Source organism: Camelus ferus, chromosome 29 (assembly GCF_009834535.1).
Source record: "Camelus ferus isolate YT-003-E chromosome 29, BCGSAC_Cfer_1.0, whole genome shotgun sequence".
Classification (NCBI taxonomy): Eukaryota; Metazoa; Chordata; class Mammalia; order Artiodactyla; family Camelidae; genus Camelus; species Camelus ferus.
The window spans coordinates 15,766,283-15,790,285 of NC_045724.1; the positions used below are offsets into that span (position 1 = coordinate 15,766,283).

The following is a 24,003-nucleotide window of genomic DNA, read 5'->3' on the forward strand; positions in this document are numbered from 1 at the left end:
TTTCCCAAGTAACACTCTCTTATTGGAAGTGAAGGTGGCATGTATTTGAGGATTGTTTTCTCAGGAAGACTTCCTTTTATTTCTTGTGTGTATTCAGGACCAGAAGTTTGCTGAAGCAGTTGTGAACACTCTAATGCATGCAGAAGTCATAAGGAATAAACAAATGAACAATCCCTGAAACAAGCTCACAAATTTGATTGCCTGTACCGAAGTGAATGTAGGAAGCGTTCTGATTTTCCACAAATGCTTTGCTCATTTATAAGCCAATAATACCATTTTGAAAAAATTTTTAATTTAGCAATACTCTAAAAGTTATGTCATTTCTTCAGTGCTTCAGAAATCTGACTAGTTTAGAAAACACAGCACAGCTAACATTAGCAGTGAATTTCCTGTTTTCTGCCCTGAAAGTGGTGGTAAGTTTTTGTCAATTTGAGGAAACTTTATTATTTAATTTAGAAATTATTGCATTTTGCAGTTTTGCGAGCTTATTTTTTTTTAAATCAGTTTTGAAATAGTCTGCTGAAAATTGAGGCTCATTAGTGGTAATAATTTCAAGGAGAAATAATTTCCATTTCCAGATTGGATCCATCACCATTCCTGTTGCTGGCAGCCTCTGCAAAGGAAATCTTCTTGTATTTCTAGGCACTTTTCTATGATTCATTTCCTCTCCAAAAGGTTAAAAATACCACTGCATAAAGTTTAAAGGAAAAAGAAATGCTTAACAAAAAATGTTAGCTAAGAAGGAAATCTGTATTAATGAAAAGGCATTTAAAATGAATGGGAAGTTACATATATGTTTATGCTTGATTAGTTTTAACTAAATTAACTGACCATTGGAATAGAGGTTGTATTCTATGACTTCTCTTTATCTAGTCTTCTTATTTCATAATTTAATCGTAGCTGCAAAAGAATGTGAATATACATGGAAAGTGACAAATTCAAATTTTTTTACTCACATGTATGTTAATACACATTTCTGCCTCTCATACATATACATATATATGCTGTATGTATGTATATATTTGTGTATATGTATAAGTAATATATGAAGTTTGAGTTTAGCTTTGCAAAGAACCTATACAAAATTTTAAAAAATAGAAGACAGTTTAAATTAGAAATTGCCTTTGCCTACTTAACAGATAATTACCAAATGTTTGATATTTATGTTGAGAGCTGAAGAATGACTTTTATTCATTTTCAGGCTGGTTAAAAATAGTTTCTTACCTGTGTGGTCATATTTGGTGCTGTTTAATATATTTACTAATAATCACTAAGATTACACTAAATGTGGAGGCACTGGGTTATAAAATCACATGAGAAGTACTTTTCCTTTTTCACACAGCACTGGAGAGCATGGAAGGATATTATTACAGAGACAATGTTTCGGTGGAAGAATTTCAAGCCCAAATAAATGCAGCCTCATTGGAAAAGGTCAAACAGTACAACCAGAAGCTCAGGTATGTAACTGGTCAATTAAAAAAAAAAATTCCATATTTGGGTGAAAGCAGATGAATAGAGCTTATTCATTAGATTAGATGATTGATGATGATGTTTCTTTTGATATAAAATCCTCTCATTTAGGGTTTAATATTTCAAATAATTTAATAGGTGCACTTTTGGCAAACAAAATAGAAAAAAATGTTTAAAATTTTTCATACTATTGTCTAAGTTTCCAAAGAAGATCAAGAGATTAAATATTTAATAGACCATTTCTGGGAAAATGAAGTATTGGTATTTTATAATGGTGTCTCCAAGGAGGCTCATGGACTAAGGGCACCAGTAAACAGCTGGCACCCTCACACCCAGAGATGAGTGTGTTTAACATGGAAGATGGGATAAAACAGTACTACTTGGTACTCGAAAAATATCCACTTTCAAATACACATATTAAAATTACATTTTGTTGTCTTCTCCCTCTAAAAATAATCTCACTGATATGATGACCAATGTCCAGGAAAAATTAACCACAATAAGTGAAAGGGAAATGTGTTATAATTTAGAAATTTTAATTTTCAACCAATTATTAGCAATATGTATCTCCCTCTTTTAAATTACTCTGCTGACAGATCATCTTTTAAAAATTACCAACAGATAATGGCTTTAATTTTTAAAAGAAAAATACTTTTGTTCTACCTTAAGCCTTAGTAGCTCAAAAAAACTGTTGTGACTTTTTTTGGGAGGGGGAGGTTGTCTACAATACGGCTAAACTGTGAAGATAAGTTAATTCCTAAAATTCCTGATGTGGGGAAGTGTTGATTCTTGTGGTTATGACCACTGAGTCGGCTTTCTTTCACTACAAAAGCTTTGTCCCCTACCCCTGCCTCCCAAAAACCTGTCCCTTTCCCTAGGTTTCTTACTTCATTCTATCATTTTATCATCTTCTGAAGCTCTCAGCCTCAAAGCCCACAGTATCTTTTTGATTTCTCATTTTCTTTTCCTCCTAACATGCAGTTGGAGATCCTGATGATTCTGACTAAAACATCTCTTAGACCGCCCTAATATTACTGCCTTGTCTACATCACTATTTTGCAGGCATATAGTGTACTGACTCCTTTCACAGGGGGAGAAAAGTTGATCTTGAATTTTTAAATACTTTGTCTACTGACTAAGAAATACTGACTTAAGAAACTAAGTCCCAATATATGCACCCCAGTGTTCATAGCAGCACTATATACAATAGCCAACACGTGGAAACAAGCTCAAAGTCCATTGACAGAGGACTGGATAAAGAAGTTGTGGCATATATCTATCTATCTATCTATCTATCTCACAGTGGAATACTACTCAGCCATAAAAAAAAATAAAATAATGCCATTTGCAGCAACATGGATGGATCTAGAGATCATCATTCTAAGTGGAGTAAGCCAGAAAGAGAAAGAAAAATATCATATGATATCACTCAAATGTGAAATCAAAAAAAAAAAAAAGAAAAGAAAGGACACTAATGAACTCATCTGCAAAACAGAAACAAACTTGCAGACATAGTAAACAATCTAATGGTTACCAGGGAAAAGGGGTGGGAAGGCATAAATTTGGGAGTTTGAGATTTGCAGATGTTAGCCACTATATATAAAAATAGATTTAAAAAAACAAATTTCTTTACTTTTCTTCTTGTATAGCACAGGAAACTATATTCAATATCTTGTAATAACCTTTAATGAAAACGAATATGAAAACCAATATATATATGTGTATGCTTGACTGGGACATTGTGCTGTACACCAGAAATTGACACATTGTAACTGACTACACTTAAATTAAAAAAAATTTTTTTAATTAAAAAAAAAAAAGAAGCCAAGTCACATCTTGTGAAAATCTCTCAATTGAGTTCTGTTATGACAAAAGAGAAGTTTTGCCTTCGTAACTGATAAAATATATTCTTAGGTTGTCTTTCAAATAAGGATAATAAATAAAAGCATAAGAACACGTGAACCCTGAGAATACAGAGCCCAGAACTGGAGAAAACAGGTCTAGACCTTGGCTGTAGCTTCCCAGCTAATCTGCTGGCTCTAAAATTAATCAGTGTTGTTATAATCTACTCAGGATTTTGCTCCCAGATAATAACTTTAAGCCACGTGTCTTACCATGTCAGTCTTCTGAAAGGATTTGGTGATTTCCAGTTGCCCCCAAGGGCAGTCACGAGCTCCTTAGCCTGGCAGTCAGGATCTTTCCTGACTTGACCCAAGGCTTGTTTTTCCTGCCTCTGTGCTGGCCACACCTCACTCTCCTCATTTCTAATCATGCCCCACTTCCCTCCTTCCAGGACTTTTCACACTTCACTTAGTGTCTGCTTCCTGCCTCCAGCTGTCTACAAAGCCACGATTCATTTGATTCAATATCCAGCTCTAATAGAGTCTCCTTCCTGAAATATTTTTCTTTCATTACTGGGCTGGGATGAGGGCTGGGCATTCAGTTTTTCAGAAGTGCCCTAGGAGATTCTAATGTGTAAGCTGGAATTGAAAACCAATTCCCTGGATCTGGGAGTTCTCAGAGTCTGAGCCCCAGACCAGCAATCTCATCTGCAGACTTGTTTAAGAAGGCTCTTGGGTGGGCCAGGCAGTCTGGGTTAGAACCACCCTTCCAGATGATTCTCATCAAATCACACTGAAATTTCGGAGCCACTGCCCGAGGCTAGATGAATGTCAGATCACTGCTCCCAGCTTCCATTTTACTTTATGGCAGTTACAGAATTCCATTCTTCTCCCTGATGACACAGCCACGTGAACGGACTCCTTATCTTCTTTATTCTCTTGTAAGCTCTTTGAGATGAGGGGTGAGTTTATCCAGATGCTTCCCAGTGTGTTTATCAAAGGGTTTTGCACAGGGTGCTCTCCATAAATATGTGTTTCATTGCACTGGACTGTTTAGCTATAACCAGAAGAGAAAAGTGGGGATGGGGTGTCATATTCACACACCTACGGATCTTTTTTTAAAACAGAAATATAATATAGACTCATACGTAACAGACAGGTGACAAGATGTTTAAGATTCTTTATTAAGAAAAACAGCATGTGTATTAATTGCATGCTATGCTCTTCACATAAGAAAACATTTTAATGTATCTTTCCTGAAGAAAGCATTTTTAAAAGTACCAACTTCTCGGTACAGATCAGGTGGCCTTGTCAGCAGTTACCTGCTGTATATCTTGCTTGCTGAATATTAGATTTCCTTTGCACAGGAAGACAGTTATCTTCCTCTTTACTCCAGATAATGCTTTCTCTTCCTGCTTATTTCTTGAATAAGGGTGTTAATTTCTTCCTAAATTTTCCTGTTACTTGTAACTACAAATACTCAGAAATTGCTCTTGAAGGATCTGTGCTTGGTTTTTTGAGCCAAAGGTAGACATAGACCATTTCTTTAGAGGGGCTCTTACTGTCCAGCTTGGAAAAATAGCCCTCAGGTGTCACTAGTTCCACATAGCTTCCAGACCCTTTTTAACACTTTCACTGAAAACTGTTTCATTCTGCATGTTAATTTGTTTATTTACTAATTGGACATCCAAAAAGGCCTTTACTTCCCCCTGGCTTTACAACAAGCAAACATAAATAAGTAAATAAATAAATTCTTTTAATTGGAAAATACTCTTTAGATTACAAGTTTTAGAAACCAAACTCATACTGACATAAACAAAATAATGTGTTGTCTTGTATAACAGGCATGCCCTCCAAAAATAACAGGTATATCAGGGGAATTTGGCTGCTTCAGGCACAGCTGGATCCAGGGCTATGGGTCTTCAAGATACTCTTGTCTCTTTTCGGTACTCCTTTCCTCTGTGTAGGCTTCATTTTCAGGCAGATTTGTTACACATTTGAGTAAAAATGTTCACTACAGAACAGTGTTGCTTTTAAAGAAGAAGAGAAGGGTCCCCCTCCACCCCTCATCCCCCAACACACAGCTAAAGTTTTCAGGAAAAGGCCTGGTCTCATTAGCTAGACTCAAGTCTTGTGCCTGTTCCTGGCTGGGCTTAGCATCGCAGGAGACCAGTGGACTGTCACAGAAAGCACAGGGCGAGGACAGGAGACGAAGCAGAGACAGTGGATTCCACTTCAGTTGTAGTGATTTCTCCAGAACAGCAAAGAATAGTTGGAAATAATTTGCTACTTAAAGGAAAAGATAATGCAGCCATAATACCTACAAACTTTTAAGAAGACGTTAGGAGTCGGTAACAATGCTGGGTGAGTTATGTGAATTATTTAATAAGCCAGTGAGTTCCATATTGTCATTTCCATTTTAAAGGGAAGTTACACAACTTTACTCAGGTAATAAGTGGTGAAACCAGGACTTAAAGATTTCTTTCTCTTTGGAGTCCATACTTTTTGTATGATATTAGGTCATCTCAGTGAATGGAGTGACCATTATGCACTAAAAACAGATTTTCTGTTACTAAGTTTGGGGGTCAGGTATTATCAAGTTGCCCCCAATTGCTCTGATTCTATAGCATTTATTCACTGAATGGTCGTGGCGTTTCCATTCTTGTGAGAAAATGAGCAAATAAACACATCCATAAACAATACTTTGCAGATAGTGGAAAGCAGAATGAAGAAAATCTAAAACTAGTTGCTGTTTGAGGAGGTCGGTCATTTACAGGGGGTAGTTAGGAGTGACTTCAACATTCGGTGGCATTTGAATGGAAACCTGAATCACAAGAAATAGCCTTGCTGGAATGTGGGGGAAGATCTTTCCCAAAGCGGCGAATTGGTGCATACAAGTCATGGCAAGAGCTTATCATGTTTGAGGAAGCCGGAGGTGGCCAGGGCGATCCTCGCACGTTGAGAAAGGTGGTGCCCGTTGAGAGATACGCGGAGAGGCCTGGGCACGTAGGGCTGTGGACCACTGGAAGAGCTGGGGCTTTATTGTGAGGAAAGAAGCCACTGAAAAAAATTTATTGAATTCCTGCTGTCCACTGTATCTCATGCGTCTATGGCAAATAAAATCCAAAATGGTTGAGGTTTTCAGGAAGCAGTAGTGAATCATGCCAAGGCCCGCTGGCTATTCTGACCCATGCTCCTCCAGTCTCTGGCAGGGACACAGAGAAGGTGCTGTACCTGGGGAGCCTTTGCCACGGGCATCAGCCTGACACCGGTGGCCTGAAGACCCTTGATTTAGCTGTTACCCCCAATGACCAGGACTGAGCCAGCAGAAGTGTCTCACAGCTGTTTCTAAAATATACCCTCCTGTGCCAAGTCAGATCAAATTCTTGACTGATTTCCTTTAGATCCTTAAAAAGTACAGCATATAAAGTGTCAAACTCAGAAATTCTAACCAAGAAGTTCAGGAGGAGGGGCACTTTTATTCCCTGCTTTCCCCATCCTCCCTCTCCTTTCTACCTCAGGCTGTCCTTCATTTCCCTCTGGCCATGAGCCATCATCTGCATTAACCTCCTTTTTCCTACCCTACATAAATGTAATTTATCATTACTAAACCCTTTCATTTTAATATATCCTGTTTATTGGCAGGAAGCACCACTGCATGGTGACTAATGAGATGAATGTAAACGTGAGCAGTATTCCTTGTCTTAAAGTGCTCCTTTCGGTTTGAAGGGTCTGGCTTGGCTTTTTATTTTCAGTCTCAAATCAGTAGGAAGATAAAACAAAAAAATCAAAACGAAACTCATCGTATATTAGTTACTGAAGATCATTTATTATTTTGGTGAAGTGACAGTTTCACACTGAATTTTTTAGGGCTTATGATTTGGGATACCTAAATGTAAATTCATCATCTTTACAGAAAGAAGACAAGGGAATTATTCAAAGCATGTATTTGCTTAAGGTGTGCCTTTGTGTATAAAGAATGGCACATTGCTTTTAAAGAAAGCATTTAAAAAGCCAAAATATATTTTATATAACAAGTGGAAGAAAGATATAAATTTTATTTATGTTAATGAGAAATGCTACATAAATATCAATCTCAGAGCCATATTTTTTGAATAATTTTTTCAACTGAGAAATATCTGGCCAGAAGTATGTATGTGTTTTGGTTGTTCCCACGATAGCACCTCTGTGAAATGTGTCATTTCTCTCTTCCTCTGACGGAAGAAAAAAAGTAAGGGAGTAAGTTTTCCTGGCAGGAGGCAGATATGAAGGGTGGCATGGCCTTACTACCATTTCCTGCCTTTAAATACAGCTGTCAGACAGCGTGAGAAAATACAGAACAGCAGGACTTCAGCCTCTCCATGCCATCTGCAGTCCCAGGCACGCTTACCAAACCAAACTTGGGTCTGCTCACCGGTGCGCAGTAAAGCCAATCCGCTGACACCAGGTTGTGAAGGAAAGTGGAGTGTTTATTGCAAGCACCAAACAAGAAGTCCAGGTAGCTAGTGCTCAAAAACCCCAGACTCCCTGATGGCTTGCAGGGGAAGATTTTTAAGGACAGGATGAGGAAGAGGGTCTGAAGCGGGTGTGTGATCAGCTCATGCACATTCTTCTGATTGGTTGGTGGGGAGGTCATGGGGAGTCACCATCATCAACCCTCTGGTTCTGACTGATCTGGGGTCTGTGTGCTAGTGGTCAGCATGCAGTTAATTTCTTCCGCCTGGTGGGGCATTTTAGTATCTGTAAAACAGCTCAAGGTTATGGCCCAGAGCATTATCTGTAGGCCTTGAGGAGGAACCAGAGCTCCTTGACTTTGTTTAATGGCTAAACTATGATTATTTTGTCTTGCTTGACTGTTCTCCTTTGTGCATTTTCTCACTTCTGTAATTAAATTTATTCGTTGGAACCCTGAGGAAAGCCTAGGAGGCTAAAGTTTTTCTACAAACAAGAAGCAGGCAGTGGACACGGGGGGGTCTGCCTGGGAAGGCCCCATGGGGTCCTGCTCGGTTTCAGGCACGTGTCCCCATCCCCATCTCTTTCTTCCCTTAGAGTCTCCAAGTCATGACACACTGTTTCCCATTCCTTGTTTGGGTAGAAAACAGTGCACTCAAGTTTGAAATGGAAAATTTTGGTTCTGTTGATGAGGAGCTGTGGAAACTACCTTAAGTCAACCAGAATATGAGCTTAATAAAATCTGGGAGAGAGAGAGAGAGACAAAAAAGAGAGAACATCAATTAAAATTCAGATAATGCCTTTGTCCTCTGGTGGTTTCTCTTTATAAAGCTGCAGATTTTAGAGTTATTCTTTTTTAATTACTTGGAAACATCCCAAGTGACATATTTATCACCCCTGTAGCAGTTTTATATTTGTTTTCCATCCTATCTTTCAGCCAAATTCCAGTTTTTTAGACCTTAAGATATAGCCACATTTTTGTTTCTCTAGGACTAGCTGTAAACGAAATGCGTGTGTTCTGTTTAATTTTGGTTTTCAGATCAGGAGTGTGGAGTTTTCAGAGTTGGACACTTTGCTTTCTATGAGAAGTGATTCTTCGGAAGCAGGAGAAAACAACCAAATATACAAAGAAGTGGAATTCACTTCTAATGCTTAAAGCATCCTAGATTTCTTTCCTATGTTTGACACATATAAAGGATCTGTATTTACAAAATACAAGTTATCCTTAGATGTCATATTCTTGCACAATGTGAAACTAAAGAAGCTGCTGAATATTTTATTTGACGAACCCCACGTGCCCACCAAATATCAGGGACAGGAATGGACTCTTTGAGGAAGTAATGTTTATGCAGCAGGGAGTCACAAGAGAAGGTGGGGTGACAGTGTTTCGGGGAGAGGGGATGGGAGATACAGCTGTGGGGAAGGGAGTATTTTCCAGCAGGGAGAACAGTACGTGTGAAGATTCTAAAGGGGGAAGAAGAAATTACGAAGTGTTCCGGAGGCTGGAATTCAGGGGCAGAGGGCCGTTGAATAGGCATACAAGCAGAATCAATGTGCCTTCCTTTCCCTGCTTTCCCATCGGTTCTTCCTCAGCTTCTTTGAACGCAGCTGTCATTCAGGACACACTCCAGCCCCACTGCCATGTGCTGAAAGAGTATCATTATTTAGGACTCATCTCAAATTTCTCTTCCTGCAGGAAGTCTTCAGGTAGAGCCTCAGCTGGATTAATTGCTCTCCTCTTGGAAACTTAAGAGCCTCTTTGTCTTCATTTGTTTTATTTTGACTTGTGGGTTATTCACCTGTCCGTGTAAAAGTGAGGGTGACCAGGTCCAGTTCCCCACTGTGCTGGGCACGTAGTGAGGACCATAAAAATAGCTGAAGTGAATTGGAAATCAGATTAATTGCAATGTATTGGTCTTCTTGCAGGGGGTGGGTGTTATCATTTTATTGAATTTATTCCAGGATCCAGTCTACCTCATTTTATATTCAGAAAGTTCTGGGTCATTTGAAGGGTACAGATGCTGACTCTGTTGGAGACTTCTCTCAAGAAGATTCATCAGTGTAGCCAAGGTTCATAAATTTCACATGAGACAAGATCAGACAAAGTTGAAATTATAGTGGCACTTTTGAGAGCAACATATCTCTCCTTTATTTGAAAAATGCTATCATTTCATTCCACGTTGCCACTATTACTTTCTGAAAATGTGAATATAGCTGCCTGTACATTTATGCATGTCATCTCATTTAATTATTTGTACTGTTTTCCTGTCTGAATTCAGGACTAATTCATTTGCCCTTGGGAAGTTAAAATTTTGTCTAATACTTATTTTACTTTTGCATTAAAGGAATTCCTAATAGGAGCAACAAATGAGATTAGAATGGCTTAACTCTGAATTTCCGCATTTTTGTAATAAGTCCTTCATTGTGATGATACTCATCTAGGATGAACAGATATTCTGGCTGACAAACAGATGCAGATAAAATCATCTTCAAAAAAGAAACATTTGAAGAAAATTACCTCTCTGCAAGCTAAGAAAAGTTATTGTTTTCACCAAAGCAAAGGGAAGATCCTTTAAAGTACTTTGTGCTCAGATTTCCTCTGGAATAAATTGAGAGCTGGAAGTGACAAAGAGAAAATAAGTGTTCCCTGAAGACTCAGTTAGGGAAAGATACTCTGCGAGGAAAAATTGTCAGTGCTTATGGAAGCAAGATTGGTTCTCATTTTTGACTGTCCTAGCTAATCACAAGGACAGTCAGTCCTTTAAAATCTATTCACAGCCTCCTCGTCGAGCTCTTTCAGTGAATTTTTTTCCTACTGCTTTTGTTTGGTTCTTTCTTGCTGACATTTCAGACGTCTTTTGTTTGGCAGATGTACCATGGAAGATGAGTGAATCATTAGAAATTTTCTGTTCAAAGCTTTACCCCTTCACCAGTTGGAAATTTTGTGACTTAGAAAATTGTGACTTAGTAGAAATTAATAGGGATTTATTGAAAATCATGATTCATGTAAAGAATAGAGCATTACGTTTGTAAAATTAACTATCTAGTTGCACACACCACCCAACTTCAACTGAAGGCAAAGCACAGATTCAAGTCTGTGAAGTTCTGTCAGACATTTAGGAAGAAAATCAAACACTTCTTTGCTTCCCTTCTGCTAATTTCAGCCAGAATGACTCTAATTTCAGGCGCTTTGGCTAATTCCTTCCCATCTTTATTGGCGCCCCTCAGAATTCATTCCCCTGAGAGGTCTATTTCCACCTCCCCGAGGTTTAATCTTTTTCCCGATACTCCCTTTATAATAAGCCTCTATTACAACATTTATCACATCATGCTTTATGTTCTTTTTATGTGTATCTGTTTCTCCTTTTCAGCTTGTCTTTGACTTCTTTTCGGTTTACCCATTACTGATAAGGTATCTATTCATAGATAATTAATGAATGCTTGTATGTGTATAAACGCCCCAGATTTGAGGCAAACTAACCAGGACACAGAACAGAAATGGTGGTGGGGTCCTGCCTGACTTCATGATGACTTCGCCAGAGCACCTGGAGAATGGTGTGGGCGCTGATGGCAGTGCTGAATGGGCTTGGGGAATCTTCTTGTAGTTCAACAGCATTTATTGTGCAGCTATATGCAAATGCAGGAGCATGTGTGCAGTGTTGGGGACACAGAGATGAGTTAGACAGCCTGCCCTTGAGAATCTTAAAGGGGTGGAAGAGTTGATTTGGTGAACAGGTGACTTTGAAATACTCTGCTCACCACCATAGTAGAGGGAGCAGGCTTTCCGGGGAGCGTAGAGGAGGAGCACTTAGGAAAGACTGAGGATGGCACATGTAGACAGATGACCGCCAGTGGGCCAGGTGCAGGACGGGAGAGCGCTGTCTCAGCAAAGGCATTGCACAGCTATGATGGGTGGAGGGGGCAGAAGGAAGCAGGAGGAGTGGGCAGACGCAGCCACGGGCACCTCACATGCCTGCTGGTTGAGGAGCTTAGGCTTAAGGCCGTAAGTGAGATGATTCATTTGTGAGTTCCAAGGGGCGAGGGAGCAATACATTTTTAACTAAGCACCCAGGTGGTACCAGTGAGGACAAATTAGGGGTGAGAACAAGACTAGAGTCAGAAGACTGATTAGGAAGTATTAGGAAGTATTAAAATAGTTCAGGCAAGTGATAATAAGAACCCCATGCAGGTAGAAATGGAGATGGAGAGGAAGGCGTAAATTTTAGGAATATTTGAGAAGTAGGGGGAAAATCTCCCCTGAATACATAGTGTGTTGAGAGAGAGAAGGAGATGTACTGGATTGGGTGCTTGGACTCTTATCTGATTAAGTGACAGAACAAGAGGACAAGCTCCTTTGGGGTTGTGGTGGCAAGATACTGAATTGAATTGGATTTGAGATGTGGGACTGACATCCAAGGGGCTGTGTTCAGTAGACTGGAGTCACTCCCAGTAAGTAATAGTTAAAACCTAAATAATGCATGGGTTTTCCCAGGTGCTAGCACAGAGTACAGAGGGAACACAGGTGGTACAGAGAGGCTCAGTGAATCGTTCAAATGCAGGCAGCTGGCTGTGATGGAGCCAAGACTCAAACTAGGGCTTTCCAGCTCCAGAGCACCCACTTTTACTACAGTGCCCCATCGCTTCTCTAAAGTAGGAGATGATCCCAATAGTAATGTGTTTGGCTTGGGGCAATGATTTAATGCAACTTTAATCACAATTAAAGCATTAAGTACAACACAACTATGTGAAATCTTCTTTGAAAAAATGGGAATTTCAGAGAACAAGGAAGCATTCTGATCTGTTTTGTTTTCTCTGAAAAGGGGTCATTTCCTAGCTGTAGAACTAGAAAAGAAGCTATGATGAAGACCACAGTAGAAGAAAAGGGTGAAGGAGGCTGAAAGAGTTGGAGTCTTTTTGTTTCTTGAAAAACAAAAGACATTATCTCTGGAGTCTGACTGTAAATCAAACTCACTAACGTATCTTTCCCCTCATAATGAATGCACCTCATAGAATATTACATGTTGTCTGGAAGGGGAATTCATCTGTGTACGTTTTAAATGTTACCAACATCATTAGCAATACTCATCACTAGCCATGTTTTTTGCATCATATTCCAATAAAGTATTGAAATCTACACTAAGTAATATTAGATATAATAAAATAATTTAATTATATGAGAATGATACATTATAATTAAATATACAATATTTTTATAGAATGAATCTGAACTCGATATTTTCTTTTGTCTATTCAGTATTGAGATATTTTCATCATGCAAAATTAAAAATGTATAGTTCTGTTCCATCCATAGCATATTTCATACCATTGTTTACACATTAATAAGTTGAAAGCTTCTTAGAGGTGCTTCAGTTGATACAAACTTTGAACTTTATCTTGATCCTTGAGATAACAGTGAAGTCATGTGTGACATTAGACACATTTGGAAAACACAATGGAGGAGAATAGATGAATAAGTCCCTTCCTAGTCTTAAGGAGAAGCATTTTTGGTAGATCTAATATGACATTCATTGCATTTCTTTTGAGCAAAGTGAGAAAAAATAGAAATATGCTTTAATAGACCAAGTGACACTGAGGTCATGGGAAAATTTTTTTCAGTTGGTCTAGAATTTCTGCAGTGATATAAATGAGAAAACCCAGAAGGTTAATGATCTGGAATTGCCTGCTGCAGTAATATACCAGAGGATGGAAAGTTGGTCAGACTTGGATTCCAGTCCCCACTCTTCCATTGACTAGCTGTATAACTTGGGGCCAGTTCTCAGTATCTGAGCCTTGTTTTCCTTGTTTACCATCAGATTTAGTGATGCTTCATAGGCTGACATGAGTGCTAGGTGGGAGGAGGTTTGTGCAATCCTCAGTATTTGCAGAACATAAAGAGTAGCCGATGACAAAGACTTGTGTCTGAAGATGAGTTTCATGGAAGGTGGGTTTCATGCGTTTCTTACAGAGCAACTTACTTGGAGAGTAAAATTAGTATCCAGGGCTTCTCAAGGTACTCGGTGTTGGAGCAGGTGACCTCACTGCCTTGTGGGGAAGCATTGAACAGTTTTGCAAAATTTGGAGCTGGAAGAGCTTAATTTGTACATAAAGATACTTCTGAGAAAAACCTAGGTGCTGCATTTGATTTCACACCAGAAAAACTGTTAAAAAAAAAAAAAAAAAGAGGCAATTGTGGAAAACTATCTGGTAGGCTGTACCTCCCAGCCACGCCTCCAGTCGTGGATTTAGCCCAAAGACAGAAATGGCGGTTGCCCAACTGCACTCTGAACAAAACAGAAGAATACCTCCAAGTGCCTCCAAGGACAGTATTAGAAGCAGTAACTTTTTATACACTGTGTAATTACAAGCTAAATGGAAGGTATCACGTTTAGCTCTGCTCTACTACACCCTGAAAGCTACCAGACTTTTTAGGCAATTAATCAAGAACTGAGGTCATTTTCGTTATTCTGAAATCTAAAATAAAAGAACATTAGGAAAACAGTGCATGAACAAAAGGGGATGTCCAACAAAGAAATAGAAACCATTGAAAGAAACCAACAGAAATCCTACAGTTGAGAAATAACAGTGACGGAACTGAAGAATTTAATAGAGAACTTCAACAACGGATTCATCCAAGCAGAAGAAAAAAACCAGGCTGAAGACAGGATGTTTGAAATTATCCAGTCAGAGAAACAAAGAGAAAAAAGAGTGGAAAAGAGTGAAGAAAGCTTACAGGACTTACGGGATACCATGAAGAGAAACAACGTGCGCAGTACTGGAGTCCCAGAAAGAGAAGAGAAGAAGAAAGAAGCACAAAGCTTATTTAAAGAAATAATAGCTGAGAACATCTAGGGGGAAGTTGGGACGTCTAAGTTCAGGAGATTATAGGTCTCCAGAAAGTCTCAACCCAGAAAGTTCTTCTCCAAAAGACACATTATAATAAAACTACCTAAAATCAAAGACAGAGAGAGAGTTTTTTTAGACAGCTAAAAGGAAAAAAGAAGTTCTTCACGTACAAGGGAACCCTGTAAGGCTATCAGCTGATTTCTTAGCAGAAACCTTGCAGCCAGGACAGAATGCCTTGAACCGAGTTTCAGTTCGGATTTCAGGATTTCTCTTCATGTAACTCTGAGTCAAGCACATTCCACAAAAGTCAAGGCTGATGCTTGAATGGAAGGTGGGTGGGGCGGAGGAGCAAATTCATATTCTCCTCTGTACTTACATTACTCATCATGTGTTCTTTGCCCATACGTGGGCTCAGGTTCAACCTGTCTGGTGATTTGCATTTGTACAAGAGATTGGTATCTTTTAATGAGATTTTCTGTAGAATTTTCCCCCTAATTTAAGGGCTATGATAGTCAAATGCAGTTTAACAATAATACTCATGAAACAGTCACATGGATAGTTAACTGCTGTGTCATTGTAATAATGACATATAGAACCATACCTGTGACTGATGTCCGTAATTGACCAAACACTGTTACGGTTCCTTTTTGAAATACAGGGTAACTGCTAAAATCCAAAAGTTACCTGATACAGTTTAGAATATTTGGGGATAGGACATGATATTAGGAGAAGTATATGAGCCTGGCCAAGTGAGAAATTTCCATAAATTATTATAAATATAGAGATGATCTCACAAGCAGTGATCTGAGAATAAACAAGAAAGTAGCAGAAATCCGAGCCGAATATTGTAGTTGTTCCTCCTTATTTATAAAACACCAGTGGCTCTTATGCCTTAATCATCTCTCTTAGAAACTGAATATCCTCCAGCATGCCCAGAAAAGAGGAAAAAAATGCCAAATGCCAATCACTTTTGTCACTGATTTAATCTCTGTGGATCTCCTATGATGGAATTAATAGATTTAAATATTATACATGAGACTGTTGCATTATCTCTCTTTATGTAAAAACCTGACCATCCCAGGAGCACCACATGACCCTATAAAGCTATGGGCCTTATTCTTTATTTACTTGGGAAATCATTTTCCTGATCCTTAAGTTAGTAGTTTAACTTGCATAACTCTATGTAAACCCATCTCTGTTCTCCAAACTCATTTTCTTTCTCTCACGGCCAACATCAATTCCCTGTTTCCATTACTGTGGTCTTGTTATGGATGCTGAAAGATTCTTTGCATTTTTAGGATCTCTTGCAGCTCTCATTTCCCTAAATTTTCATACTTTGTGTGTCATGTACTTCTTTCCAGTTACTCTTACATTTTTACTGGCAGCCAAGTATTTACCGTGTAGCACTGCTCCACTGCGTAACAAATTCATCACAATGCCTTAGTTTGGTATTTCATTTCCTCCCACTGTGGATCCAGCCCACTAGCCCAGCATCCTCTCTCCCTGCCTTCCATCCTCCCGCTCTTCAGCCAACTGGGCTCCATCCATTTCTCTTTCTGTTCTGTTGTTCATGGTGTCCCCTCCACTTGAAATGCTCTTTTCCTGTTTTGACTTGCCCAGAATCCCATCCATCCATCAAAGCCCAATTCATATAGCATATTCTTCCGTGGCTTTCCTTCTTCCTCATGTGGGTGCATCCCAGTAATTTTTTGTAACTTTTAACTTGCCTATCATTTTCTACCCTACATTATAGATATGTGTGTATTTGTCTTTGCTGTTAGTCTCTATGAGATGTTTTCCCAAGACCTGTTCCATTGTAGTTATTTGATTCGGTTATATTTATACCACTATTTATTGTAACTTATGACATTATCATCTCTGTCATTGGTATTTTATTCTATAGGGACTGAACGGAAAACTATTACCATAATATATCTATTTTATGTGGCAAGGTTAATTTACAAAGTTATGACAATGAAACCTGATGTACGCCTGCATGAAAGGAAATGTACTGTTTACTGTACATAAATTAGTACGAGTGCATTCAGAATGGTCTTAATAAGATTTGCTGTACCGAGACAAAGGACCATGACTTCATTCTTACTAACCTCAGATGCATAATAAACTACAGTCAATTTTGGCATTAATCCAATTTTACCATTAATTTTCTCGTAAATTTTGATTAGGGGGTATTGCAGGACTTTTGTAATTAAGGGAAGTGCATTAGAAATTTATTTCCTGTGGAAATTTGTTGTAATCAGAAAAATACCACAGTTCTGTGACTACTTGTAAACCTTAGGGATAGTGAAATATATGGCTGAACAACCTTTTTTTCTGAGGAGGGGAGTACCCAAAATTAGTTGCAGCCTCAATTCCAAATTTTTATTGTAACAAATAACAGGTTGAATTAAAATATTTGTTGTCTCTGTAAATTTCATAAGAGTCACTAGGCAACTGTATTCCATGGTTGTGTTCTCTAGACTTCATCAGCCCAAAGATATATTTTATAATAATTTGTTGCTTTCTATAATCATGGATTAACAAACATTAACTACTCACACAAATCTGGACCAGTAAATATATTTAATTCTGAGTTTGTAGTAGTTTTTTATCTTCTAGAAGTATTTTGATAGGTGCAGTTACATCGTTGGATGCTTTTCCCATTTTAGTTCTGCTACACAGCATCTCAGAAAAGATGAGATTGTTTCTGAATAAGGGGTCCCGTGAGGTAGGCATTTATATGTTTTAAATCTATGAAAGCTGTTTTTCTGTTGGCTCTCTTCATCAAATATGGGTCTTTTTCTTTAAAGATTTTGCCCCATTGAAAATGTGGAGATTTATGCCAAGTCACTTTAAGTGAATCTAGCAGAATTAGACCAGCATGATGCTGCTCTTAACTGGCTGAGTCAGTGACAGTTTTTTTCTTTTTTAAAAGGAACATCCCTTTCAGAAAGTAGGAAGAATGCTCAGTGTGGCCAGAGGTACTGGCAGGTTTCTAGAGTGAAGCTCTCCTTAGGCGGTACTGACGATACAGGTCGGTTTTACAGAATATTTTTCTTCCCAATCGATTCAAGGTGTAGAAGAGCTGCAGTTTCTACAACCAGTGTACCTGATTAAGCCGTTTAACAGACACTGTCCTTTTCTTTTAACCTAAGAAAGGGTCTTTCCTTTTTAGTCCTGAACCTCTGTACACTGATCATAGAATGTTGTAGATTCCAAATGTCTACCTTAATTTTCATTTTTTACATGTATCATAAAATATTTTAGATGACCTCAGGGAAAATCTAGACTTGTTGGCCTTCATTTTATTCCTGACTGTGGCCAAAACGCTCCAAGAGACGCCTCCCACTGTGTGTGCTCTTGAAAGATGGTTATTATTGTCTGTTGAACGAGTCTTCTTTGTTTCCCACAGTGCTGAGCACTTCATGGGCATTGATTAAGCGTTAACATTATGCTGTCAGTACAGTAGACAATTCTAATATCCATTGCGGAAATGAGGTCCTTGAGACCCGGGAAGGCTGAGTAATTTGTCCATGGACTCGCACACTCTTTTTAACCATATTCCTTTTTCTACAAAGCCCACTGGAGGAAAGGCATGAGGACCTCTGGTCAAGGTACTCTCTCTGTGGGCTCCAGCTGTGAAGCACCAGCTCTGTTCCAAGTTTACAGCAATGCCAGACAAAATAGGAAGGCAGGCAATACAGAAGTCACAGCTGAGCTTAGAATTTATCATGTCAGCAGCCCAAGAGTCGAAAGGAAAAGCAAGTGCTGAGTTGTAAGCTGTGTTGAGGCCTCTGGCCTGCTGGGCTCTGCCGGCAGACAGGGGCCTGCTACATCTTGCGCAGGGTGGTGAGAAATTAAAGTCATCCTACGCTAGGTGGAGACCCAGAGCCAGCCTCACTCTGTGCAACCAGGTCATAGAGAAGGGCTTCTCCACTTCTAAGTGAAGGATGAAAACCCTGCTGCCCGTTACTGCTGCAGACGGTAGCGTTTGTGGACATAAGATGGCAGGAGGAAGCCGACAGGGCCATTAAACTAAGGACTGGACCAAATCACACACTGGTTCAGCAATGTGACTGGTAATAATCCAGACAGTAGAGTGTAATATTCAAATCACCGGCATGAAACTGATTTTAGGTGGGCCATTCTGGATGCAAAATTTGAGCACAGGATCATTTGTAAGAAAAGGATGATGAGAGACAGGAACTGGGGCTGTTTCAAAGCACTAAATAAAAGGAAATAAAAAGTCTTCCCACCTCGAATGCACTTGCAAAACAAAACTCCGAAGCGCATGAGGAAGCTTAACACTGAGAAACAGCCAAGGAAATGGACCATTGAAAATAAATTTGACCCAGAAGAAATTAAAATTCCAAGACACCATGGCAAAGTTTATCTTGGGTGCGCAAGATATAAACAAAAGATTGCTGTCCATAAAGAAAGTAGACAATCCTGAAATAAAAATAGTCAATTAACTATTTATTTACAAATATTTATTATGATCGAACTGCATCTCACACATTGTTATAGGTGCCAGAGATGCAGCGATGAGCACAAGTGAATGAAATCCACATCCATGCAGAGTTCACGTTCTTGTGGGGAGTTTACCCTTCAGTTGCAGATCTTGGAAATGAAAAAGATAGTCATTGAAATAAAGTTCCCAGGAGAAAGGATAAACTCTAGATCGACAAAGAGTTTTTTCATTTGGAAGATATTATTTAGGAAATCATAAAAATTGCATTAATGGGAAAGTAAAATCTTAAAGTGTACTTTTGTACAAGTGGTGGGGGTGGGAATGAGAGAGAAAAAGCATGAGATTATGGGAAGTGGGAATAGCTGAGGTTATTGTAGAATTGAAGACAAGATCCTTAAATTGAAAATACACTCTCAGAACCTATATGGATAAAGAAAAATAAACCTAAACATTTTGTGGTAAAACTTCAGAACATTGAGGATTAAAAACAAAATTTTAACCTATGAAACAATGACTATAGATTCGCCTCCAAATAAAGACAACTAAATTGAGAGCAGACACCAAGAACAATATTGAGGGGAAATTTACTATCAATCTAGATTCTAAAATTTTAAGCCAGAGTATATCACTAACAGACATTGACCAAAAATGTTAGTTGAATAACGAACTTGAAAAACTGAATATTCTTGAGGAAGCGAGGCTTGAAAGAAAGTGTGGATTTTTTTTTTAAGATAAAGAGGAATAGAAACTTCTAAATGCCATTAAATTTAATTCTTGCTGTAAAAAGTAGGAACAAACACGTATGTTAAACAAAGGTGAGACTGCACAACAGTAAGAAATATAACAAGGCTGTAAAAGAAGAAGAAATACAGATGGATGACAAATATGTGCAAATGGAAAATAAAAACGCCAAAGATTGAAAAACTAATACCATCAGTGTGAATGAGGGTATGGAGGAGTGACCGCACCTATTCCTGGGGGCTTCTTCCTCTGGGGCCAGCCGTGTGGGTGATCCTGTGAAGCATGGAAGTGACGGATACCAGTGCCTATGTGGTGTTTACCCTGGGAAGGGAGAGTCTGGAACAACGAGGGCGGAGAAGTGTGAGCAGCAAGGAATCACCTGTGTCTAGAAGGTTTCATTTCTCTAAAAGGTGAAGCGGAAGTGCAAATTGCTAAGGTTTGTTAAAGCGTGGAGGTGTGGACGTAGGTTTCATCGTGTCAGCGTAAACATGTACGTGAAAGACACTCAGAACTTTCAGGAGAACGTGACGTTTCAGGCACAGCAGTGAAGTTTACAAGACAGCCAGCCTTCTGGTAATGAGGCGCTTGAGCTAAAGCCCAACTCTCTCTCGGGGCCTGGCAGGCCCCACAGTGGACCCCCTCCGGATGCTCTGAGTTCATTCATTCCAGCCAGCCCCACCCCCACTGCATTTTCCCTGCTTCACACAGTTCAGGCTCATTTCCTCTTCCCTTAACAGCATTCCTCTTGGATGGTCCTTATCTCCTTCTGAGACTGGGGAATATCTACAGAATTTTAAGGTGTATCAAATTCCTGTAATCTTCCTGTCAATCCAACACTCTTGATAGATGCTGATGCAGTCAGCTAAATGGAACTGCGTATTTATAACACGTGAAGGGTGGTCCAGTCTGCTGTGATTTGTGTCGTGATAACCCGATGGTCCTGAGCCGGACGCCGCCTGGGGTTGCTGTCGTCCTCGTACTCCTGGCAGCGTTACGTGCTCTGGAGCAATGGGTAGCTGTGGGATTCAGGCTGAAGGAATGACTCCCCCGTGCTGTGGGCTCTTCTTCACCACATCGCCTTGTCTACTAAGCACAGTTGAGGAAAGGCACGCGGACACCTCATCAAAGTATCTCTGTGGATTCCGGCTGGGAGGCACTGCCTGTTTCAAGATGGTGCATGGAGACCTCTGAGGAGTTCAGGATGAACTGTAATGAGTGACAACCAACTTTGGATGCTGAATCGTTGTAACATTTTTGTTATCGTTTGAATTTGTATTTGAGAGATGAACAAACTAATTCTCAGTGAGAATGAGTGTAATTCTTGTTTGGGAAGCCATTCTTTTTTAATTGAAGTATAGTTGCTGTACAATATTGTAAAAGTGACAGGTGTACAATATAGTGGTTCACAATTTTTAAGGGTTATACTTTATTTACAGTTATTATAAAATACCGGCTACATTCGCTGTGTTGTACAGTACAGCCCTGCAGCTCATTTTATACTTAATCGTTTGTACTTCTCACTCCCTTATCCCATGTTACCCCTCCTCCCAGCCCTCTCCCCTCTGGTAACCACTGGTTTGTTCTCTATACTGTAGAATCTGCTTCTCTTTGTTAAATTCACTAGTTTGTTGTATTATTTAGATGTCACATGTAAGTGACATCACACAGTGTTTGTCTTTCTCTATGTGACTTATTTCACTTAAAGTAGCACTCTTCGAGTCCACCCACGTTGCTGCAAATGGCAAAATTTCATTCTTTGTTATGGCCGAGTAGTGTTCCACTGTGTATGTATACCACATCCTCTTTATCCAGTCATCTGTTGATAGACACTTCGGTTGCTTCCATATCTTGGCGATTGTAAATAATGCTGCTATGAACATTGGGGTGCGTGTATGTGTTCTAAGTGTACTTACAACAGTATACCTTAGAGTTATTAGTGTACTCTTAAAGGTGAAACTTTCCTAATTTAAAGTGTGAAATGTGTTTAATCCATGAAGACAAAACCAAGCAGCTACTACTAGTAATGGAATAGCACTGTGTTTAGGTGTGTGTGGTGGGACTCAAATACCAGTGCTGGGCATAAAGTTCTCTCTCACTGATTTTGCCCATTGCTACTCATGCATTTGATAACCTGCCAATATTTTGAGGTCCTAAAAGGAGCTCTGAAACACCAATCTGATGAGTTTTTATTTCAATTTCTAGTCTGATGATGATCCTAATATTCTGAGATTTATTTTGGTACATTAAGCGTTCATATCTTAAAAATAACTTCACCTCATCAGAAATACTTGGTTAAATGTAACTTAAATGTGTCCTGTGTTTCTGGGTCATTCCCTCCATGGGTCAATTTCTGTTTAGTATTGAGCCGATAGGTGAACAAACTCAGCAGTAATTCTTTATAAATCACATTTAATTATTGCAGGCCACTAGGATTCCATTCAGTGTATTAAAATAGTTGTTACCATACTGCATCCTGGTGACAGTTAAAAGCCAGTGTATCTTCAGAGAGAGTTTTGCTTCCAGTCTGAGAACAGCTTGGTGGCTGAAAGAACCCAGCTAAGCAGTCTGTTTTAAATTAGGTTTTTGAGTATTGTTTTCATAATCTGACACTTGTACAATACATGAAAACTAGGTAATAGGTTTTTCAATAGTCATAAGAAAATTATTTCTTCGACTTTTAAATAATATTAATTACTATCAATATCAATGGGCACTTATTCTTTGCAATGTACCGTCTGTCCTAAGCATTTTATTTGCATTAACTCATTGCATCTTCTTGACAGCCTTGTGAAGTAGAAACTAATGCTGTCCCCAGATTACAAAAGAGGAAACTGAGGCCCACACGAATTAGGCAGTCTCTCCAAGGCCACACAATACGTAATGGAGCCGGTGGCCGTGTGAATCAGTGTTTTCTGAATGGGAGATTTTTTTTGTGCAGTCCTACCAATCCCAGTGTTCCGTACTTTTGTTTATTCATTTGTCTTTCAGAGGAAGTCAGTGAAACTTGTATGTCTTCATGCATCTAAATTTTGCTGACAATAAATGGTTATTTATTCTTTGGATTCTTACAGGGCATTCTACTTGGACAAGTCAAATTCACCACCAAACTCCACATCCAAGGCTGCCTATGTAGATAAGGTAAAAAGAGACGCTTGCATTTCGTGACCCTTTGCCATTTACCCCCTTTATTTAATTTTTCTGGTGTTGTTCTTGAGCACTGTGCAGTTATAAACATTTGTAGTCTCCGATTCTGTTTCCTCCATCGTAAGACATTTTAGACTATTCATGGCAAGTTATAACCACTACGAATCGTATCCCATCTAAAAATATTTCTTTTCACTAAGCACGCTGAACTCCGTGTGCGTCGTTTTTCTCCGCAGCTAATGAGGCCTCTCCATGTTCTGGATGAACTGTACCGGCTGGTGGCCTCGTTTATCCGGTCCAAGCGCACGGCGGCCTGCGCGAACACGGCCTGCGGCGCCTCGGGGGTGGGGCTGCTGTCGGTGTCCTCGGAGCTGTGCAGCCGGCTGGGCGCCTGCCACGTCATCATGTGCAACAGCGGCGTGCACAGGTACGTGCGTCCCTGCCCACGCGCATCTTCTCTCAGACCGCCTTAACGTTCGCGGGTTCTCGGTGATCACACTTGGCTCCGGGAGGTCATGACCGGAAATTCCCTTCAAGGGACTCCGACGTATTTGGAATGGGATTTTGGAAATTAGATAATTCTTGCACAGTGATTTCTGGCGTTAGGGCTTCTCTTTTCAGTGACTGAATGGAGTCCCACCTTTGTATCACTCTGGCCTGGAACCGTGCCGCCCTTGTATTTATATCGTAAGGTTTATACTTCAGGTACAGAATGGTGCATCCGTCTTAGTCACTGCAGGAACTTGCCTGGGAGGAGCTGGCAACTGGCTAAACAAAACTTTTGTTCAGTGGTTTGGATCCCTGTCACCCAGATGTTGTGAATTCAATGCTGCCTTGGGTTGCTCTCATCCCCCTACTCCTGGCAAAATCGTAGTCCAGGATCTCACACAATCTGCTCTTCCTGAAAGTGTAAGGAGCGGTCTTAGACGTGCTCTACTCGGGTGGTTTAGCGTAAGCAGCAGTGCTCTGCCTGGGACAGCGCTGATTCCTGCAGCTACATCAGCAAAACGCGAGTGGGGAACCCCCGGTCAGGTCCTTCTC

At 39.6% G+C, this 24,003-nt stretch overlaps 1 protein-coding gene across 2 annotated transcripts in view; it reads left to right on the top strand.

The window, feature by feature from the left end:
* Positions 1 to 24,003, top strand: part of PREX2 (phosphatidylinositol-3,4,5-trisphosphate dependent Rac exchange factor 2) — a 235,549-nt gene that overhangs the window by 176,824 nt on the left and 34,722 nt on the right. For both annotated transcript variants that reach the window (XM_032470041.1, XM_032470042.1), the window contains 3 exons: positions 1,343 to 1,457; positions 22,890 to 22,956; positions 23,199 to 23,389. In XM_032470041.1, coding sequence (XP_032325932.1) covers positions 1,343 to 1,457; positions 22,890 to 22,956; positions 23,199 to 23,389 — 373 coding nt within the window. The remainder of the gene's footprint in view (positions 1 to 1,342; positions 1,458 to 22,889; positions 22,957 to 23,198; positions 23,390 to 24,003) is intronic.